General features: G+C 41.9%; 1 protein-coding gene across 1 annotated transcript; it reads right to left on the reverse strand.

Moving 5' to 3' along the window:
* Positions 1-13416: 13416 nt before the first annotated feature.
* On the reverse strand, positions 13417-18642 carry LRAT (lecithin retinol acyltransferase). Its single transcript, XM_082608685.1, has 2 exons — positions 17989-18642; positions 13417-14034 (listed from the first exon to the last, which is right to left on the reverse strand). Exons 1-2 carry the CDS (start codon positions 18526-18528, stop codon positions 13882-13884), a joined length of 693 nt encoding a protein of 230 aa, XP_082464811.1. The 5' UTR covers positions 18529-18642; the 3' UTR covers positions 13417-13881.
* Positions 18643-18859: the final 217 nt, after the last annotated feature.

Below are 18859 nucleotides of genomic sequence, written 5' to 3' on the forward strand. Positions count from 1 at the left end.
GAGGAATCACACTCCCTGACTTCAGACTATACTATAAAGCTACAGTAATCAAGACAATATTGTACTGGCACAAAAACAGAAACATAGATCAATGGAACAACATAGAAAGCCCAGAGATAAACCCACACACCAATGGTCAACTAATCTATGACAAAGGAGGCAAGGATATACAATGGAAAAAAGACAGTCTCTTCAATAAGTTGTGCTGGGAAAACTGGACAGCTACATGTAAAAGAATGCAATTAGAACACTCCCTAACACCATACACAAAAATAAACTCAAAATGGATTCGAGACCTAAATGTAAGACCGGACTCTATAAAACTCTTAGAGGAAAACATAGGAAGAACACCCTTTGACATAAATCACAGCAAGATCTTTTTTGACCCATCTCCTAGAGTAATGGGAATAAAAACAAAAATAAACAAATGGGACCTAATGAAACTTAAAAGCTTTTGCACAGCGAAGGAAACCATAAACAAGACCAAAAGACAACCCTCAGAATGGGAGAAAATCTTTGCAAACGAATCAATGGGCAAAGGATTAATCTCCAAAATATATAAATAGCTCATGCAGCTCAATATTAAAGAAACAAACAACCCAATCCAAAAATAGGTAGAAGACCTAAATAGACATTTCTCCAAAGAAGACATACAGATGACCAGGAAGCACATGAAGAGCTGCTCAACATCACTAATTATTAGAGAAATGCAAATCAAAACTACAATGAGGTATCACCTCACACCAGTTAAAATGTGCATCATCAGCAAACCTACAAACAACAAATGCTGGAGAGGGTGTGGAGAAAAGGGAACCCTGTTGCACTGTTGGTGGGAATGTAAATTGATACAGCCACTATGGAGAACAATATGGAGGTTCCTTAAAAAACTAAAAATAGAATTACCATATGATCCAGCAATCCCACTACTGGGCCTATACCCAAAGAAAACCATAATTCAAAAAGACACATGCACCCCAGTGTTCATTGCAGCACTATTTACAATAGCCAGGTTATGGAAGCAACCTAAATGCCCATCGACACACGAATGGATAAAGAAGTTGTGGTACATATATACAATGGAATATTACTCCGCCATAAAAAGGAACGAAACTGGGTCATTTGTAGAGACGTGGATGGATGTAGAGACTGTCATACAGAGTGAAGTAAGTCAGAAAGAGAAAAACAAATATCGTATATTAACGCATGTATGTGGAACCTAGAAAAATGGTACAGATGAACCAGTTTGCAGGGCAGAAGTTGAGACACAGAGTAGAGAACAAACGTATGGACACCAAGGGGGGAAAGCTGCGGGGGAGTGGGGATGGTGGTGTGCTGAACTGGGCGATTGGGATTGACATGTATACACTGATGTGTATAAAATTGATGACTAATAAGAACCTGCTGTATTAAAAAATAAAATAAAATATAAAAATTAAAAAAAATAAAACATAGGAGAAAATATTTGAGATCTTAGGTTAAGCGAAGATTTTATAGAACATATATAAAAATCAGAACCCCTAAAAACTGGGTAATTGAATTTAATTCCCTGCTCTTTGAAAGACACTGAAAAGAAAAGAAAAAGACAGACCACAGACTGGAAAGAAAATGTTTGTAAACACATATCTGATGGGAGACTGCATCAATAGTACATAAAGAACTTAAACATACTCATTAAAATATTTGAACAGATGCATTACCAAAAAGAAATGATTTGGAGAGCAAACACATAGAAAGGTGCTTTCCATCAGTATTCATCAGAAAAATTCACATTAAAATCACCATGAGATACCACCTCACAGCTACTAGGAGAGTTAAAATTAAGCAACAACAACAAGAAAAATTGGCAATACCAAATGCTTGAGTTTGCAGAGCTGGATCCCTTCTACATTGTTGATGGGGTGCAATGGTGCAGTCTCTTTGAATAATCTTAGATATTTACCCAACAGAAATGTAAAAGATATCCACACAGAGATTTGAACATGAATGTTTATAACAGCTTCATTCATTATAGCCACATACTGGAAACAACCGAACTATCCACCAATTTATAAAGAAATATACAAATTGGGACATATTGATCTAAAGAAATATGGGCTGAGCAATAAAATGGAGTGAACTACTGATGAATAACAGGATTAATTTCAGAAGGGTTTTGGGATGTGAAAAAAGCCAGGTCGTTTATAAAACATTCTAAAAAGGCAAAACTGTAAATACAGAGATCAGTAGCTGCCAGAGCCTGGGGGTGAGGGATTGACTATAAAGGAACAGGAGTAAATTTTTTTAAATTAATTTCTATTGGAGTGTAGTTGATTTATAATGTTGTGTTATTTTCTGCTGTACAGCAAAGTGAATCAGTTATACATATACATATATCCACTCTTCTTTTGAAAGAGTTAATTTTTGAAGTTATAGAAAGATTTTCTATCTCACTTGGGGTGTGATTATCCTTTATATTTGTCACAGCTCACCAAGCTTCACACTAAAGATGGGTGAATTGTATTGTTTGTGAATCGAATTTCATTAAAACTGACTTAAAATTTTTTTTTTAAATGCAGCTTTTCAAGAGATTTTGAATCAGCAGATTTAGCAAGTGGAATTAGGTCAGCTGCATAGAACAGAACATTCTCAATGGCTTAAGTGAAGTAGCAGCTTATTTCCTCTGGAGGAAGCCAGCCCAAATCTGATAAGGTGTTACCACAGGGACCCAAGGTTCTTTCTTCCTGCTTCACCACCTTGGGTACCTGGGTTCCGTCCACAAAGTCATCTCATGTTCCAGAATGGCTGCTGGCACTCTAGCCATTGTGTTCACTTTCAGGCTGGCAGAAGAGAAATAGGAAAAGAAAAAATGCACTGCTTTGCTTGCAAGGTGCCTTTCTGGAATTCCTAGACAACACTTCTGCTTTCATTACATTGGTCAGAATACTGTCACGTGGAAAAGAAGGCCAGGAAATGTAGTATTCTAAGAGGTGTATTGCTAACCCCAACTAAATAAGGATCATGTTACTAAAGAGGAAAGAGACAATGGTGTTGTAACTAGTAATCTCTGCTACACTGCATGTGGAATGTTGCCCAGGAACCTGCCACTTTGACAAGTTTCCCCCGTGCTTCTGATGCAGGTGACCCATGGAGTTCACATTAAGGAACAGTACTATAGGAAATCAGAATAAGGGAAAATTATAATTGCCTGGTATTAAGGTTTAATAAGCACTACATTTGATGGAGGCAATCAAGGCTAATGAAATGTATATCTTGAAAAGAAAATTTATTTATTAAGAATGCTAGAAAATGAGGTGGGGGTATTAATAAAATACTTTAGTTGGCTAAGTATTGTCTTATTATTAATCCATATATGGATTATTATTCCCAAATATTTAGGATAAACACTGAGTATGTGCGTGCACACACACACACACATACCCCTTCCCACACACAAATTGATCGCAGTTGGATCTTCCCCTCAGTTGGAATCTTGAATGCTGTAAAACCCCATAGTTATTATCAATATGATTGCCATTACAACTGTACAGTTACCTTATTTCCTCGTTTCCAATTTTAGAAAAGGAGGTTCATTTACAATACAAGTTCTGGTTCCTACTCCTGGCGTCTGTGTTAAGGCCACTCTTCCATTTTCCCTCCCTCCTCCTTTCCCTGGCTGCTTCCAAACAAACCCTCCTGTTACCCAGCTTCTACATGAAAAGCTCTTCACTGCCCGTGGCCCTTTCTCTTCATAAAGTCCTTGCTTTAAAAGAGCCAGCACACCCAGTTGCTGTGAGCCAGGCCAGTGTGGCTGCTAATAGGATTTCCAAAAGGTCAGCAGCTGGGGCACATCATTCAAATGGGTGGACTGACTAAACGACCACTGGGCCTTGGGCCCTCCACTCCACCAGCATCAACGCCCCCTGTGGCTGCCCCAGACCCCCTCTGGCCATGCTCCACAACGTGCGTCAGCTGGAGGGCCAAGCACCAGCCTTGTTTCTGATAGCTAAGTTGTGGTGCAGAAGCTGGAGGACAGGAGAATCCCTTTAAAAACACTAACGGAAGGTATTGATGTGTAGATCCCAAAGGAACTGTAAGCCTCCTAAAAATACTGCTCAAAGTATGCAAGAGGTGATACTAATATATGCCCCCTTTGTTAACATTTATTAAGCATATCTATGTGCCAACCCACTGGGGGGCTCAACATACTTTAAAACCTTCATGATAATCTTGAGAGTAAGTAATATGTTCCCTCATTTATACTTGAGAAGATTAAGCATGAGACTTTGCCAGAGTCTCCAGCTGGTCCAGAGCAAGACTCAAAGATAGACGTGTTCATTTTACCACAAAGTCTCCCCAATTATGATAAGGAACAGCAAATCAATGTGATAATGTTTATGAAACAACAGAAAATTAGAGGATTAAACAAGAGTAACATTTCCAATATATATAAATAGATTTTATTCCTATTAAATCGAGGAATAAAATGATTTTGACAGTCTCCCATTAAATCAGATGGTAGGGGCTTCCCTGGTGGCACAATGGTTAAGAATCCACTTGCCAATGCAGGGGACACAGGTTCGAGCTCTGGTCCGGGAAGATCCCACATGCCACGGAGCAACAAAGCCTGCAAGCGACAACTACTGAGCCTGTGAGCCACAACTACTGAGCCTGTGAGCCACAACTACTGACGCCCACGCACCTAGAGCCCATGGTCTGCAACAAGAGAAGCCACCGCCATGAGAAGCCTGCGCACCGCAATGAAGAGTAGACCCTGCTGGCTGCAACTAGAGAAAGCCCACGTGCAACGTAGCCAAAAATAAATAAAACAAAAACAAAGCAAAAAAAAAAAAAAAACAATGGGGCTTCCCTGGTGGCGCAGTGGTTGAGAGTCCGCCTGCCAATGCAGGGGACACGGGTTCGTGCCCCGGTACGGGAAGATCCCACATGCCGCGGAGCGGCTGGGCCTGTGCGTCCAGAGCCTGTGCTCCGCAATGGGAGAGGCCCCAGCAGTGAGAGGCCCACTTACCGCAAAAAAAAAAAAAAAAAAAAAAAAAAGCAAAAAAAGCAATGGTGGGCAAGAGGAAAACTTGCAAGACAGAATAGGTTGCTTTGCGCTTCCGGCAGCACATCACGTAGCCATGTGCAGCCCTCGCGGGGTGTGGCCCTGGCAGCCGGGTGGCCTGGGGGGATCACACCCTAGAAAGCGGTTTTACCCTCGGAGCCAGTCACAAACACCTCAAATTGGTGCATAACAAAACTTTTTTTGATATGTTATTTATCTGGGCAACAGAAGAAATTTAGGAAGACGGAAAAGAGCATTTGCATCACAAACCCAGAGCCAAGTCCTAAGAATGAGGATTTTAAACCATGAGATGCGATGGTAGAGATAAGCAGAAGATTAAAAAGGACATTAACAAAGCAGAGTGATAAGAGCCACGTTTACACATGTGGCTTACAAACCACAGCCTGAACAATGCCACCATCACTACTGTTCGGCAGGGGACGGAGAGAGACAGCACGGAGCCACCCTCGGCCGCCCTCTGGTGGTGAGAATCTCTGTGGCCTTGAGGGTCACGTAGGTGCCAATGAGGCACAGCGCCTTCCTGGCACCAAGCACTCTGTGTATACTTGTCGAAGGGTTGTTTAGATGGCTGTTCAGATGTTTGAATGTAAGTCTGCCGAGGAACTAGAAACGAGAGACCTTTCTTACTTTGGCTGCCTGGCAATAGGAAAAAAAAACAAAAAGCAACCACCTGTGGGACAGTGAAATTGTACTTATTCTTTAGAATTGATTGAGCACTGTCCTACACACTTGGAAACACTTTAAAAGAGCCTGTAGTTTAATTGGGGAGCGAGACAAGCCCTCTGTCAACAGGGCCCGTGCAAGGATCTCAAACCGCAGTGTGAGGTGTTTCAGGGTGGGCTCAGCCTTTGTGCTCGGCCGCAGCCCCCATTTTAGGGTCACAGATAAAGGGAGCTGCTGGGCCTGCGTACAGCGGTTCACCCCCACTCAGGAGGGGGCACTCCGCTGTGAGCTTCGTTTTTGTTTCCTCACAATGCTGCAAAAATTCTGTCGGGCACTTAACAGGCACTCCTGGGTCCACAGGAATCTGGGAGGCCTGTCCTTGTCAGACACTAGGCCAACCCCCGGGCCTTTGGACAGGGACACCCTGAGCCCCTGGCCCCGCCTGCTCCCACCTCTGCCTTCCGTCCCATCTCCTAGGCTAATTGCCGCTGTAGGGCCTTACCCTTCAGACCCCACCGTCAGCTCCGTCTTGGTTTCTCAGTGGCCCCTGTCAATAGGGATTCCAGGGCTCGGTTCACAAGTGGTGTAGAGACTAGAGGAAAAATGTTTAGAACTATATATAGGAGGATAATCAATCCTGTCTGTTCTCAGAAAATGGCCAAGACGGATTTCTGCTGAATCAAAAATATTGCATATGTCATACATGTAAATAGTATCCTTGGATCTGTAACCCAGGCCCCTTATTGTTTGTGATTCCACCACCTGCAATAGGCCTACAAGTTTTGTTTGAGGATTTGCATGGTTGCCTGTTGGTGGAGAGCCAGGATGGTCCACTTCTCATCTCCCCTGTGCCTCAGCTTTGCAATATTCACCCAGTTAAGTTCCAGGGCTGTGATTTGGATTGTTAATTTCATTGCCCATAAGTGACTCCTCACATACCCAGAGGATAAGTCCCAAACACCAAGATGCCCAGCTTAGGGAGCTGCTGTGCATCTGTGTGTGTACCAAAAAGCAGATGGTAGAGAGACACACCTATTATTATTGTGATGGGCTTTTGTTTCATCTTACTACCATCTTGGCATTGCTTCACAAAAGGAGGCTGCTTTGTAAACAGTTCACTGTGGAATATAGAGTGTTCCCTGGTGTCAGCTCATAACTCCATCAGAGGACTGCTGAGCTTGAATAGCATCTGGTGTAACTGGGTGCAATTTGCATGGATACCTTAACAAAACTAAAGAGTCTGTTCTCTGAGTCTTTGTGCTTTGTTTCCTTCCTTTTCCCACCAAACTACTACAAAAAGAAGCCCACGCTCCTTTCTCATTTACATTCCGACCTACAATCCGCCTTCTCCCCTAACCTTCCTAACACCCTGCATCTAGTGTTAGTGGGATGCTTACCAATCAAGGTCACTCTGTCTCCTTGTTTGTCAAGTCCAATGTGAACAGTCTTCAGCCCTTCTCTCTGTTCTGTATCTTGTCTTCAGCCCTTCTCTCTCTTCTCTCTCTTGATACTATTCATACACTTCTTTCTAAAGGTCACCCCTCCGTGGCTTCCTCACAGTCTCTTCTGGTCTGCTCTGAACTTTGTACCATTATTCCTCAGTCTCCTTCTGGAAATGTTCTTGATCTTTCTTCCTCCCTCTTACTTGTTTGTAACTCTAGTCTCCTATCATTACATTTTATTTTAATTCTTCATAGACATCCCAAAATGGTCTAATTCATAGCCTGGGCTGCATTTACCACTGTTATAATTCCCAGTACCTCTCTGTCTTGAGTGTGAGATTCCAATTTCCAGTTGTTTATATTTCCACCTATGGGGCCCTAGGCTACTCAAACTTTGTATATACCAAACCAGGCTCTTCCTACTTCTTCCAAGCCCACTCCCCTAAATTAGCCAGTATGGCACAATACAACCATTTATATTGATGGGTGCCCAGTTGTTACTGTTAGCCCTCAGATTTGTTTCTTGACTTTCACAGCAGACTGTTTCCCAGGCTCTCCTGTCAGCTGCTTTCTGGCTTTGTTGGCCAATGTAAGGCCCTCACAAGAGATTGCAGGCTGAGTGGAAGAGAGAAACGAAGGTATCACACACACACACACACACACACACACACACACACACACACGCACATCTTGCCAGACAATACTTAGAAAAGTTTGTGTTCTTGGTTGGACACTGTATGAAACACCCTCCCCCTTTTACACTCTTTGAATCATTCCATTCTCTCCTCTCCATCCCCACTGCCACTGACTTACATCATCCAGTCTTCATCATTTCTCTCCTACATCTTGGTGACAGAATGGATGTCCTTTGAGTTACGTCTCCTCATGCAATCCATCCTCTATGTTGTTGCAGACTGAGCTCTCGAAGGTGATGATCAGGTACTACTCTCCCTCTAACCTGGCTGATAGCCATCTGCAAAGGAAAATCAGTTACAAGTAGCTCCTTAGAGTAGCTCCACCGTGACTTGGAGCCCATGGTTGTGCAATTTGGCAACAACTAATTGGCCCAAGGATGTCACCTGATCTGAAGGTATCTGACCTAAAGGATATGAGAGTGTCCAGTGGCCCATGAGGCAGCCTGGCTCGAGAACTTTGTTCATTGGAAGCACCAATACGGCACCATGACTAGTCAGCTTAATTAGATCCTTTGGCAGTTTTCAGTGAGAGACAGAGACCTGGTAGAGTGAAGCAGAAGTGAAAGAAACAGTAAAGGATTTAAGGAAAGCCATGAAGCATCAGAAGCAATGACACACTGAGTGTTAGTAGCAGCAGGTAGGCAGCCATGGGAGTAGCAGTTAAAAGCTCAATGGGAAGAAATGTCGGGGACAGAATCTACAGTCAGGAAAAGGATGGCACCAGGGTCGCTGCTGGGACAGGGGAGCAGCTGTGATCTGACTGGGGAGAAGGGACCCATCACCTGTTTGAGGAGATTCCTGTACTTCCCGCTTCTGCATCTACCTTAAATAAACCTCTGTCCATAAAATGTTGTTTCTTTTCCTCACAATCTGATTCCACCCCCGTTCATCATGTGTTTCACAAAATTGCACGCTTATTAGATTCAGCCGAGGCACTTGGAAAGTTTAGGAAACACTTTCTCTGTACTCGGGACTTTAAGAGTGTAAAGCCCCCCATGGTCTTGCCTCTTGTCTCCAGCATCGCCTGAGCAGAGCTCTTCTTCCTCAAAGGAAGTGAGTTCTTTGTAACCGTACTGGGCACCTTTTTCTCAAGGCACCAACATAAACACAGGTGATTGTCCTTAATGAGTAGCAGCAATTCAGCTGCAGGAAGGTCTCATGACTGTGCCTCTGTATTTACTGCTCCAGGTGCCTGCGATGGCCTGGAAAAGGAGTTCTCATTCACGTTAAATATTTGTATTCTTTACAGCTCAGTTAAGGTGTCAGTGAAGACTTCTCTGCCATCAGCCCTCTCCTTTACTGACCGGTCTCATCTCTCTGTTCTTCTGACACCTCTACAAGCTTCTCGTTTTGAAATCTGTTGACTTGCCATTCTCTCTCCTTAGACTGAGCAGCTACAGAACTAAGATTCTAACGAGTTCATTCTTGTGTGGCTCTGCTTGGAGTACACAGAAGGTCTGCAAGAAATTAATATTCATTGGAGAAAAGCTTGTCCAGTTTATGGGAGGTCTCAGGGAACTGATGTGGTACAGTGGAAAGAAAGCTGGAGTCAAGGTTGGGATCTGGCTCTAATTATTTGCATAATCACAAAGTATCTCAACCTCTGTGCCTGATTTTCCACCTCTAAAATCTGGTTAGAGGTTTAAGGGTTCAGCCCAGTAACTTCTGTGGTCCTTGCAATGCTGTGAATGCATTTCAAGACTGGCCTGGGACTTGTTCCCATTGATGCCTCATCCCCACCACACCCATGGCCAGTGTGAAGCTGCAGGCTGCCTCGGTAGCATTACACATCTGGTTATAGAGTTCATGCCCATGGCTCTGACTGCTGTTCTTGCTTGATTTTGTGGAATGGAGAAGGAATTTGTTATTTAATATTACACAGAACCCTTTCCTACATAATCAAGGTAGGCTTCAAGATGTAGATAACATAGATTATATCAACCCGAAGGCAGATCCACAAAAAATTTTAATTTCATATATATAAAACTATGTTCAGTAAAGGAAGCTTTGAGAGGCAAAAACTTTCAGGCTACCATGTTCAAAAAAAGTGTTTTGTTATCTACTTTTACGTATTTCAAATTCAAAGATGAGAGGGGACAGTACGTAAAATTGATTTTATTGAACATGCATGTATACCAAATATAAAACTAGTTGAGCTGACAGATCTAGCTAGGTAAAGCTCTCTGAACAGATCCTATAAAACAGAATATTAACAGCCATCATTTCTTACAGCCTTCTCATCTATAACAAAAGACTTTTGCCATTAGCATAACTTTGATATTGCCAGAAAACTTTTTTTTTTTTTTTTTTTTTTTTTTTTTTTTTTTTGCAGTACGCGGGCCTCTCACTGTTGTGGCCTCTCCCGTTGCGGAGCACAGGCTCCGGACGCGCAGGCTCAGCGGCCATGGCTCACGGGCCCAGCCGCTCTGCGGCATGTGGGACCTTCCCGGACCGGGGCACGAACCCGTGTCCCCTGCATCAGCAGGCGGACTCTCAACCACTGCGCCACCAGAGAAGTCCCAGAAAACATTTTTGATACTTTAAAGTGATAGTATGAAACATAAAATGGAAAAATATGAAATACATATTCTGAAAAAAATATTTTTTTAAAAAACAAATCCATACTTATTTGCTTGTTTTTGGGAAGAAACATATCTAGCAGAACAAAGATCTGGAGCATCCAATTTACACATGGTCACGTTAATTTATTTTTCAGGAACCAACTTTCTGGCAGGAAAGAAGGATGCATGCCTCCTCCCTGACACCCCACCACGAGTTACTCATGAGTCAAATATAAGGATTTGGCTAAAGTCAGCTGGCATTTCCCGGACATGTTTGCTCTCCACCCTTACAATTACAGGTCATTACCTGAGAGGTTGAGGACCATAACTAGTCTCCTAAGATCCTCTTGTTGTCTTGCCCCATGCCTCCATCTTCTGACATGCTTTGGGGAGTTACCTCTCTGAACCCCAAGTCTCCATTGCCCGTTCATAAAGTCCAAACTTGGTCTACACAAGACTTGCACCACCTGATCACTCTCCCTGCATCTCTCCTCATCAGCCCTGCTCTGCTCGAGCCTCTGAACCACTTGCACTTGCCTGAACGCCCCATGCAGTTTCAGGCTTTCGGTCCCTGAATTAGAAAGTACGTCACTCTTCTGTGCCAGGCACAGTGGGGGCAGTTCTCGTGCATTTGCTCATGCTGTCCCCAGTGTGTAGAATGGCCTGCCCCAAATCTGTCCTTTTGGAAAATACTCCGATTTTCCAAGTCTCAATACAGTTCCTATAATTTTGACCTTGTCAGTGAAAATGAATCACTTCTTTTTCTGTGCCTTCAATCAGCTCTATTGCAGAAAGTCTTAATACATCCTTCTGTGTATATGAGACCATCAGCTTTGAGGAGAAGGTCAATGTCTCATTCATCTTTTCATCCCCAACACCTGCATAGCACCTGATACTTGCATTATTTCATTTTAGCCCTGGCTAGTCCTGTTCAGCCTTTAGCGAGGTATGGCAAAGAACAAAATAAGCCACCAAAAGTTGCATCAGACACTACTGGATTATCATTTCACAAGTTAGAATAGAAATTTGCAGGACCATAAGGATGAATCTTAACTAATGAAGCCCAGAGGAATTCACTAGAGACATTAATGGCTCAGGGTTTCTTCCATAACCACAATCAAGGATATATGCTTCTCTTTCTACCTTGTTAAGCAACTAGTCAAACTGAGCACAACAAAATGAAAACTCTCCTTTTCTCCTAGTAGTTCAACAAATTCTAGGGAATATAGACCTTCCTTCTGGTTTGCTCTTCCCACAAGTATTGGAACATGTCAAGATGATGAGACCCCCTCTTACTATTTCTCTGCCTGATGCTGGCACTTCCTCCTTCACACAGATTTCTCTGACCCTTCAGGACGATTTCATTTCTTCTACCCCTGTTTTCTCATAGCACTGTGTAAACTCTAATACAGGTAGTTAACAAATAATAATAATTCTAGACCATGAAATTGTAATAGGTCAGTGTCTGGCACATAATGAGCACACGAATGATGAATTGAACCTTGCTTTAAGGATATGACTCAAGACTAAATATGTTAATTCCAATCTTAAGTACTTCCCTTGGCTTTTAATGAGGGATCATGATCTTTGAACACAGATTTAACGTCACACAGTGGTTTTTGCTACCTGCAATACCAAAGTCTGCAGAAGAAGATGTTAATTATTTATGAGGACACCATATTTTTTAAATGAATTTATTTAAACAATCGCTACATGAGTAATATACAGTAAGTGAGAAGCCACTAATACAATGGAGTTTTCATAGTGGTTGTTTTTATGTATACACACTTAAGATAACTTTAAGTGGTTGGAATAGGCCCATAGAACACTTTATTCTGTGGTGTTTGTCATTTCATGCTTCAATTATTCAAAACATTTAAATAATTATTATTAAACTCTAACTGAATTTGTTGTAGGTAAACTAGTGGTGATGTACTAAAATCTGCTCTTAAATTTGTTTTGATTTGAGTGACTAACCCCACCCTCCTCATACCACTCATTATGTGACTCATTATTTTGTAATTCTTGATAGTTTATAAAGCAATTTTAATACTTGAAATGCAAGTCTAGCTTGTAGCTTACTTTTTAGAATTTGGTAATTTTGTAAAAGTACTTGCATGCTTGCTTTAACACCGCTGATATTAAAACAGCCTCTGTGTAATCAACTTACATGCCTGGTGGTACTAAGACACTTAAAAATGATTTCTAACAGTTATTTCCTTTGGTCCTACTTGTTTGGGTTTTATATATTGCTGAAGCATCATTCTTTGAAGGATGTAAACTATACTGACTTAGCAATGAAATGGAACAAATGAAACAAATCTCAGGGCTTTTACAAATTATACAGTGCATTAGTAAGTGCTTTAAAATTAAACTATCCAATGACGACATACATGCAAGTTACACCACAGATTCAAGGGCATAAGAAAATGGATTGAACATGCTTTTACGTTCACCTCCACCAATGCTCTATAATAACTACACTGGAGGGAGGGAGACGCAAGAGGGAAGGGATGTGGGAACAGATGTATATGTATGACTGATTCACTTTGTTATAAAGAAGAAACTAATAAAAAAATAACTACACTGGTATGATAATAAAGCAATCAAGAACTAACTTAATTTGTGTCTCATCAGTCTGAGTGTATGTGGATATCTGTGTATTTAACTGGCACGTACGCACTCCAAGTACCCGAATTATTTCAATCCTATGTTCATTTTCCTCTCAGAGTGGTTTACAGTAACTACAGTGAAAAATGAAAGGAAAAAAAAAAGAATGCCAGGTTTCCTACTAAGTAAAGCCAAATCAAATCAAACTATAGCATTAGTAGGTATTTCTGCAGGAAAACACAGATTTCTATAGTTCTGGTCAGTTACTTTATCATTAAACCTTACCTTTGCCAATATTGTTTCAAGCAATGAAGTTATTCTTGACCTATTGGAAATTATATATAATATGTGAAAAAATTGTGATTTTTATTTTTTGGCCAATCATCAAACATGTTTTGAATAAGGGAAATTTTTTTAGTTTAATATAATTTTTCAATGAAACAATATAAATTTACAATAAAGTTAGTGGTCTCATTCAGTAAATTTTTCAATCTTCTAATTCAGGCTCAACAGAGAAGAACAATAATTACAGGAGAAAAAAAATAACACAAATAATCTCCTGCGGCCATCATCCTAGGGGCCGATTTTCTTGTAATGGAGAATTCTAGCACAAGCTGTCATGTTTCCAAGATTCGCAGTGCTTTGAAATGGAACTGCCTGGGAAGATTCAGAAAGCCTTTGCTCTTGGGCTTACACGGTAAGCACTTTGTGTGATTCTTAATCACATTTTTATCCAGAATGCAGTATTACAGGTCACATTTTTCTCAATGATGCTTATACTGATTTGTGCTCTATAAATATAAACATATCTACACATAGAATACACACACTGAAATGAGGGTATGAAGTTAGCCAGCCATCCATAAGCAGAATGGAATAAAAATTGCAGGAAGGGTAGTATATGATGCCAAACCCAGACAGACTATAGATGCCAATCCCAAGACTGCCGAAGCAAGAACACTTCTCTGATCACGAATAATTATCTTCACATTCTCACAAAACTGGAAAATAAAATTTAAGAATATTAGAAAAGGTGGCTAAACCTAGGAAGAATCACATATACCAAATAGTAGAGCTCAAGTTTCCCAGCTATTTTCTATCTACCAGAAGAATTAGAATTTCTCTCATGACCTTGGAAAGAATTTAAGATGTTAATAGTTCAGTTTCTTGATTCTACATCCCATAGTAGCTGAAATGATACTTTAGGCAACTAGGTTAATACTGGCAGTTGCCTTTGTACATACACAACATTTATAGAAATCTACAGAGAACGTAACCACATAAAAGTTGTTCAGGATTAAAGGTTAAAGACAACATTAAACTACCTCTCAATAACAATAACATATTCTAAAGTAAAATGAGCAAACAATCTCTAATCTCAAGCAAATAGAATTTAGCCTATCATTATTGGTGAATTCAATTCCTACAACTCACCATTCTAAAATTTGGTGATACTTTTGATGATAACATTCTGATAAGTCTCAAAATCTAAAGGCATAGAAAGTCTAATTTTGTTGTCATATCCCATTCCCTACCAACATATATTAAAATCATAATCAATTATGTGACTCAAAATTGACTGCTAGAAATAAAGATAAATTAAACAGGATCCTTACCCCCCGAGGAATGCATTTTTCTAAGATGTATAATTTTTTTTCCTTAGAAAACTAATTTTTCTTAGAAGTAATGGCCTATGTCTGAGTCCTGGATCACCTTTTAATCATTTAACATGTCCAGACTACCCTCTTCTCCTCCATGGGAATACTGAGGTTGTTGTGAAGATCAGATGAGATTTTTTTGCAAGAGTACTTTGTATTCATCCGCATGCTGTATAAATGTAAGGTATTACAACGATTATTATCACTGCTAGATCTGTTGACAATTATCTCTACTTCATCAGTGTCAGGGCAGAATTCAGCAATTAGTTGCTCCATTTTGCTAAGAGTTTCCTACTCATACTGGTTTTAAGCTCCTTTTCTAGACGTGTCATTGTATATGCTTTTAGGGTCTCCTACAGTGGCGTATTTAGTACTGGAGAGCTAGGTTTCCAAATTCTTAATGGAATGAATGCACAAGTCCAATATATTTTAACACACTACCTTCACTGCAAGGCTGTCTCTGTCTGTACTTTTATACAGTATCTCAACAAATACGAAATTTCCTGTTGGTTATCCAGATGTCATTCTTTTTATATGTCAAACATATGATTTGTCTCTTTTTACTAAACTAACAAGACATTGAGTAACAAATACACAATCTTAAAGTGATGAGGATCAAACTGAATGAAGTTTTCAGGACAATGAGAAAAGCTGCTTGGCAAATAATGGAGAGATATACATTTAGGTAAATAAGAATGTTGTCTTGATACAGTCATGCTTCTTTTATCTCTTTCCAGTACTTTTTTTTTTTTTTTTTTTTTTTTTTTTTGGCGGTACGCGGGCCTCTCACTGTTGTGGCCTCTCCCGTTGCGGAGCACAGGCTCCTGACGCGCAGGCTCAGCGGCCATGGCTCACGGGGCCAGCCGCTCCGCAGCACGTGGGATCCTTCCAGACCGGGGCACGAACCCGTGTCCCCTGCATCGGCAGGCGGACTCTCAACCACTGCACCACCAGGGAAGCCCTCCAGTACTTTTTAATTAAGGCCAACATAGAATCATTGTGGAGTCTCCCCCAAAAGAAGACTTGCACAAGGAGCATCTCGTTTCTAATGTCCTGTTCTTGTTCACTTGGCCACCAGTCCAGGAGGTATCCCTGGTGTTGCTCCACGGTAGGAAATGTCCTCTAGGTTCTAGTTGTTAAGAAGCCTACAGGGGAACTTTTGAGCACTGAATCCCCGGAAAGTAAAAGGGGTATGTATATTCATTTTGGCAATGCAAAGCAATATCAGCAAAGAAAAAAAAAGCATAAGGAATAGTAACAGTTACTAATTCAAGGGCTTTATAGTTTATGAAATACTGAAACTGTTAACAGTAATATAAACTAGTTTAATTTTATGATTTCTAAACTTGTAAAGAAGAGCATCACTACAAAAAAAAAAAAAAAAGATTCTCTTCCAGTTCACTTTCACATTAGTTGCAGTGTTTTCCTGAGGGAAAGTGCTCTTGAGAGCTTTTATAAAAACAAATTTAAGTGAGACAACTTTGCAGCTCTCATGTTATGCTGATAATGGTTATATAGATGGAGAACTCAACAATCAGTCCCAGAATTGTCATTTCTTATGTTTCCAAAAAATAGAAACCAGTCCTCCTTCAGTACTAGTGACCTACTTCTCTCAGGGCATGTTCAAAAACAGTCCTTGGAATTGGAAAATCGGGGATGGGGATTTTTTTTTTTTTCCCGGGAAATCTACTCTGTGGTCAAATTGTTCGTTAGACCATTCAAAGTGAAGACGAAAACGCAAGTTTCACAAGAGATGCTATGCAGCAACGGCAATTAAAGCACTTCTCTACGTCCATAAAATCTTACAGTTTCCAAAGAGGAAAAACTACTCCACTAGTTATTTCTGCTGATTAAATATTTTACTACCTTACAACAGCACTCGTACTGTGTGTTTTGTGTTTTTGGAGAAATACATAACACAGTGCTCTATGTGTTCCATGAAAGGGTAACTCCTAATTATGGGAGGGAAATACTGTTTTTCCTTAGAGAAATTATGTGCTTGGGTCCTAAGTAAATCTGACATGTTTCCTTTTGAACACTTTTGGAGCCAGTGTTTGTAAATGTGGTGAAGTTCATTTCTAAACAGGCATGGACTGAAACTGTGATTCTTGAATCACTGCAGAGTGCTCTAACTGTATTTTTATTTTGCTTAGAAAAGAACCCCTAGATTGAGACTGTCGTGGCTTTATAAACAATCTGTAAGGAGTTTGATACACAGATGTATACATTCATGCTCTGCGACAGGAGAGAAAGATTTTCACATATGGGTCAAAAAATTAAGATGTGGAGCAATAAAAAATTGGTTATATGGACTTAGATTCTTTTGGTACCCAAATATCTAAACATGAAGAGTATAATCTGAAGCTTATTACGTGATTGCCCAGGTTTTCATTGTGAAGGGTGCACACTAACAATACCTCGGCTTAAAATTTGATTTTTACAAGTTAAGAGGTTTCAAAAGGCAATAAAAATCCATTGTTTTTCCTTTGGGTTTGTAGCTAATTTAATCATCTTAAATTCTAACAGTTTTTCCCCCCTTTTTATATTAATTTATAAAATTACCTTCCAACGTTTAATGGCTTTTCTTGAAAGCCAATTGTTTTGATCTCTGGGGAACCCAGAAACAATGTAACCCACCTGTGGGGCTAGTGTGTAAAGGATGATTAACAATGTGGAAGTCTAGATGGGAATTAAAGCCAACACAGAAGGAATGCAGAATACCGAGGAAAAGACTTCTCTGAAGCTCAGCCACAGGAGTAAGGGATCTACCAGAGAGGTCTTCTGAACGGAAATTTTGGCAGTTTATCTTAAGCAAAGGGAGTTCACTCTCTGCAGCTTATAGATGGGGAAAACAGCATGCTTCCTTGTTTTAAAGGCACAACAATTTGTACTATACGGTGTTACGGATTAAATATAAACTCTGGACACCTCCCTTCCAACTGCAATTCTTGGGTAAAGTTGCAAGCACACGGCGACAGATTTTCTGTGACCCTCCCAGTCACCTGCCCATTGTCATTTCAACTACGCTGGACAGACACCCTGATGACTTCTGCAGCAATAACTGGGCAGCTCTCTGGCATCGCTGGCAGCGGTACTGCATTGCCACACTCTTTCACCGTGCATTTCGAGATATCCTGCAAGGCACATCGCCGTTTATTTATCTAGTTGGCTTCCCTGAAGAACACCAGAGGGTTCGTTACTAAATCTAGAACTCAATCCCTGCTCCCAGGGGACATGAAAGGTTAGGGATGGGAGGGGGCGTCCCCACCGAGCCCACCGGGGAGTCACACGTGGTACCTTGTCGGCCTGGGGGCTGATCGCGGTGCCGAACCTGCAGTAGGTGACGAAGTGCTCGCAGTTGTTCCACAGCAGGCTGTAGGGAGTCATGCCCAGCAGCTTCTCCGCCCTCCGCGCCACCTCTTCGTTGAGCAGCGCCTTCTTCTTGAGGGACCTATCCAGGTGATTGACCAGGATGTCGGCTCCGTAGGCGAAGTCCTCCACTGTGTCCACGCGGATGCTGGCCACCCTGCCAATGACGCCCAGGATGAGACGCTTGTTGGAGACCACCTTCTGCGTGAGCTCCTTGTCGTCAGTCAGGGCCAACAGGATGTCGGGCATCATATGGGCGACACGGTTGTCGCCCAGGTAGATGCCATAGTGTGTCAGGTGGGTCCGAGGCACCTCCAGCACGTCGCCGCGGAGAAAAGAGTTGATCTCATAGAAAGCGTTCCTTGCCTTGTCTTCGCCCGGGGCGCCTGAACTGAAGAGCTTGAAGCTGGAGATCAGGAGCAGCTTCTCCAGCACTAGCGACACCGCCTCCAGCATTGGGCTCTTCATCCTGCAGGGAAAAGGGTGTCTTGGGGGGACCGTCGCCACTCGGGCACGGCCGGGCCGGGCAAGGTGAGCTGGCCGTACAGGGGCGCTGCGCCGCTGCTCACCCGCAGGCCAGCAGCCCAGTGCCACGGGGCACGCCGTCTGCGCAGGAGGCAGTGAGAGAAAAAAGGGAGGGGGAGAAGCCAGGAGATCGGCCGCACCGCACTGGCGACTGGGGAGGACGCGGAGCTGGCGGCGGCTCGCCACGGGAGCCCCAGGCCGGGGAGCGCACCTGGAGGCGGTGCCGGGGAGCAGGGCCGCGCGAGGGGCTCTCAGCTGCGCCTTTTCTGTGGCC

The sequence above is a fragment of the Mesoplodon mirus genome (genome assembly GCF_964341445.2).
Source record: "Mesoplodon mirus genome assembly, chromosome: 2".
NCBI lineage: Eukaryota > Metazoa > Chordata > Mammalia > Artiodactyla > Ziphiidae > Mesoplodon > Mesoplodon mirus.

Coding starts and splice junctions, on each gene's coding strand:
- LRAT (XM_082608685.1), bottom strand. CDS start 18,528: ATGAAGAGCCCAATGCTGGAGGCGGTGTCGCTAGTGCTGGAGAAGCTG. Junction 14,035..17,988: donor TCAGCCCCCAGGCCGACAAG/GTACCACGTGTG, acceptor TTTATTTTCCAG/TTTTGTGAGAATGTGAAGAT.